At 36.3% G+C, this 2,184-nt stretch overlaps 1 protein-coding gene across 1 annotated transcript; it reads right to left on the bottom strand.

The window, feature by feature from the left end:
* Nucleotides 1-566: 566 nt before the first annotated feature.
* On the bottom strand, nucleotides 567-1,854 carry Gasu_64380 (desert hedgehog). The gene has a single exon (XM_005702365.1). It carries the CDS (start codon nucleotides 1,813-1,815, stop codon nucleotides 670-672), a length of 1,146 nt encoding a protein of 381 aa, XP_005702422.1. The 5' UTR covers nucleotides 1,816-1,854; the 3' UTR covers nucleotides 567-669.
* Nucleotides 1,855-2,184: the final 330 nt, after the last annotated feature.

The following is a 2,184-nucleotide window of genomic DNA, read 5'->3' as shown; positions in this document are numbered from 1 at the left end:
TTGTCCGTTCTGTTACACTGTCAAGCAGAAGCAGAACTTGAACCGCAAAGAGCGGAGGGATTAGTCATTCAAGTATAAAATTAGTGTTGTTTTCTAACAGATTGATCCTTATAGATTAATAAAAAATCATGAGAAGGTGGCGTTTCAAAAGTTTCTCACTTATCGGAAGCCGAAGAAACTCTACCTTGATGAGCTTCCAAGTGGAAATCGCAAATACAGAAATATTTTCACCCATCTCTTTAATGATTTCTTGTTTTTCAAGTATTTATTAAAACCCTTTGCTTGTAACGAGAGAAGGAAACTAGTAGTTCATGATATAATTTGTCCTTGATCGTCTAAACAGGCCATCGTATTGCTTTGTCAACTATTCAGATGAATCCAACTCTTGATATGAAAAGTGTCAACCAGAACTATATATAAATATATACCTATCAAGAGCTTGCATGGCATTATTGTCTTTAGCAGACAATTTGATTTGACATGATTGGGAAAGTCACATGTTTTCTGAAAGAAGGAACTTGACAGATTCAACGCAAATCACACAAGTGGAATGGATTCATTCTTTAATTTTTGCAAACAAGTTTATTAAATCAGATCTTTTAACTACTCAACTTTGAGAACCATCAAAGGTAGTTCTCCCAAGGAACCATCGGTCTCACCAGTTCTTATTTATTTCGAGAATCCCATTCCACCGTAAAGGCTGTTTGGAATGGCATACTTGGATATTATTTTGAGAAATTCAATATATAGTCTTGGCTGAGGTTGTAGATTACCAAATAATGCATAATACCAACGATAAGGAGCGAATGCAAGATGAGCAATAGGATGAGAACGAAAATGTGCATAACAGGAAACCAATACACCATCAGCCAGAAAAGTCCCAGTCGTAGTTAAAGGAGCAAAGGCATCCGTCTGATGAATTTGTTCTATTTTCATTACTTGACTAGGAAATGTCAGGGAATCATTGTTGAAGAACACTTTATCGTTCACTGAAATCTCCTTGGCAAACACAACACTGATTTGATTGTCTGGCTCTAAACGTATTATCAAGTGATACGGAGATATTTTCAAGTGTCCCATCTGATGAATAACTCGCAAAAAGCTGACTTGCGTATTAACCTTTTTATCAAGCCATCCAATGATAGTTGTTGGTCTTGTCATCTTCCTTTCTGTATCATAAGTCAGTATACTATCACCGACCTCTAAGGAGCGTAGAAAAACTTGCTGAGATGTATCCAAATAAACCTTTGAATCACCAGAGAGGCAACTAACTCCTCCTGAAGATGAAGAAACTTGGGAATTATCTGAACCACTAGAACAAGGTGCTGAGATTTGAATGTAAACACTGCCTAAGTTTTCCACATTCCCTGTAAGACTCTGCATCAAAGGATCCATAGATATACATTCATTTACTGGAGCTTGTTCACATGTGCCTTGATAACACACCTGAAGTTGCATTTCATTACCACAACCGACAATCTGCACAGTAATATCTTGTGTGATCGATGGTAAAGTTTCGTCTAAATATTCATTAAAGTAATTATAAAGAGTAAATGTTTCATGAAGATTTGAACTGTCTGTAGTATACATGTTAGAAGCATAATTCTGTCCACTACAAGTATTCGAGAGAGGAAAATAAGTCACTGAAACAGTAATCTCGGAGTCTCTAGAAATGCTTGTCGAAAATGTAGAAATATTTTTCATGAGCAAAGGAGAGCTGTTGTGTTTTACATAAGAATACTCCAAGGGTATACACGCTAAGGTATTTGAGAGGTACGTGACCAGGGTCAAGAGTAGCAGAAGATATTGCAGCATTTCTCAATCAGAAAAATTTGGGATAATCCCAAAACATCCTATTGAATGTCCTATTTGTAGCCTGTGTGGGTTGCGCAACTCAAAATCAGTTGCATTATCTTTCCAGAAAATCGTCGTATTCATTTCTCTTCTCTGATGTTGGCCTTTTGTATTTCCTCCGTCACAGCAAAACTGTACAAGTATCCTCGTCAATTGCGACTATTTGAATACTGTACAATATTTCTTTGCTAAACTGAACAGTCTGTCATTTTTGTTTCGATTGACAATGTAATTTCGTATGCTAGAAAACTGCCAACCAGGCTAACGTAGAATTTTGATATATAGAAATGACTCAAAAAAGTTTGAGGCAACTAATCACAGAAATATTTT

The sequence above is a fragment of the Galdieria sulphuraria genome (assembly GCF_000341285.1).
Source record: "Galdieria sulphuraria unplaced genomic scaffold scaf_244, whole genome shotgun sequence".
NCBI classification, from domain to species: domain Eukaryota; phylum Rhodophyta; class Bangiophyceae; order Galdieriales; family Galdieriaceae; genus Galdieria; species Galdieria sulphuraria.
This window is presented reverse-complemented; position numbering and strand designations above follow the sequence as displayed.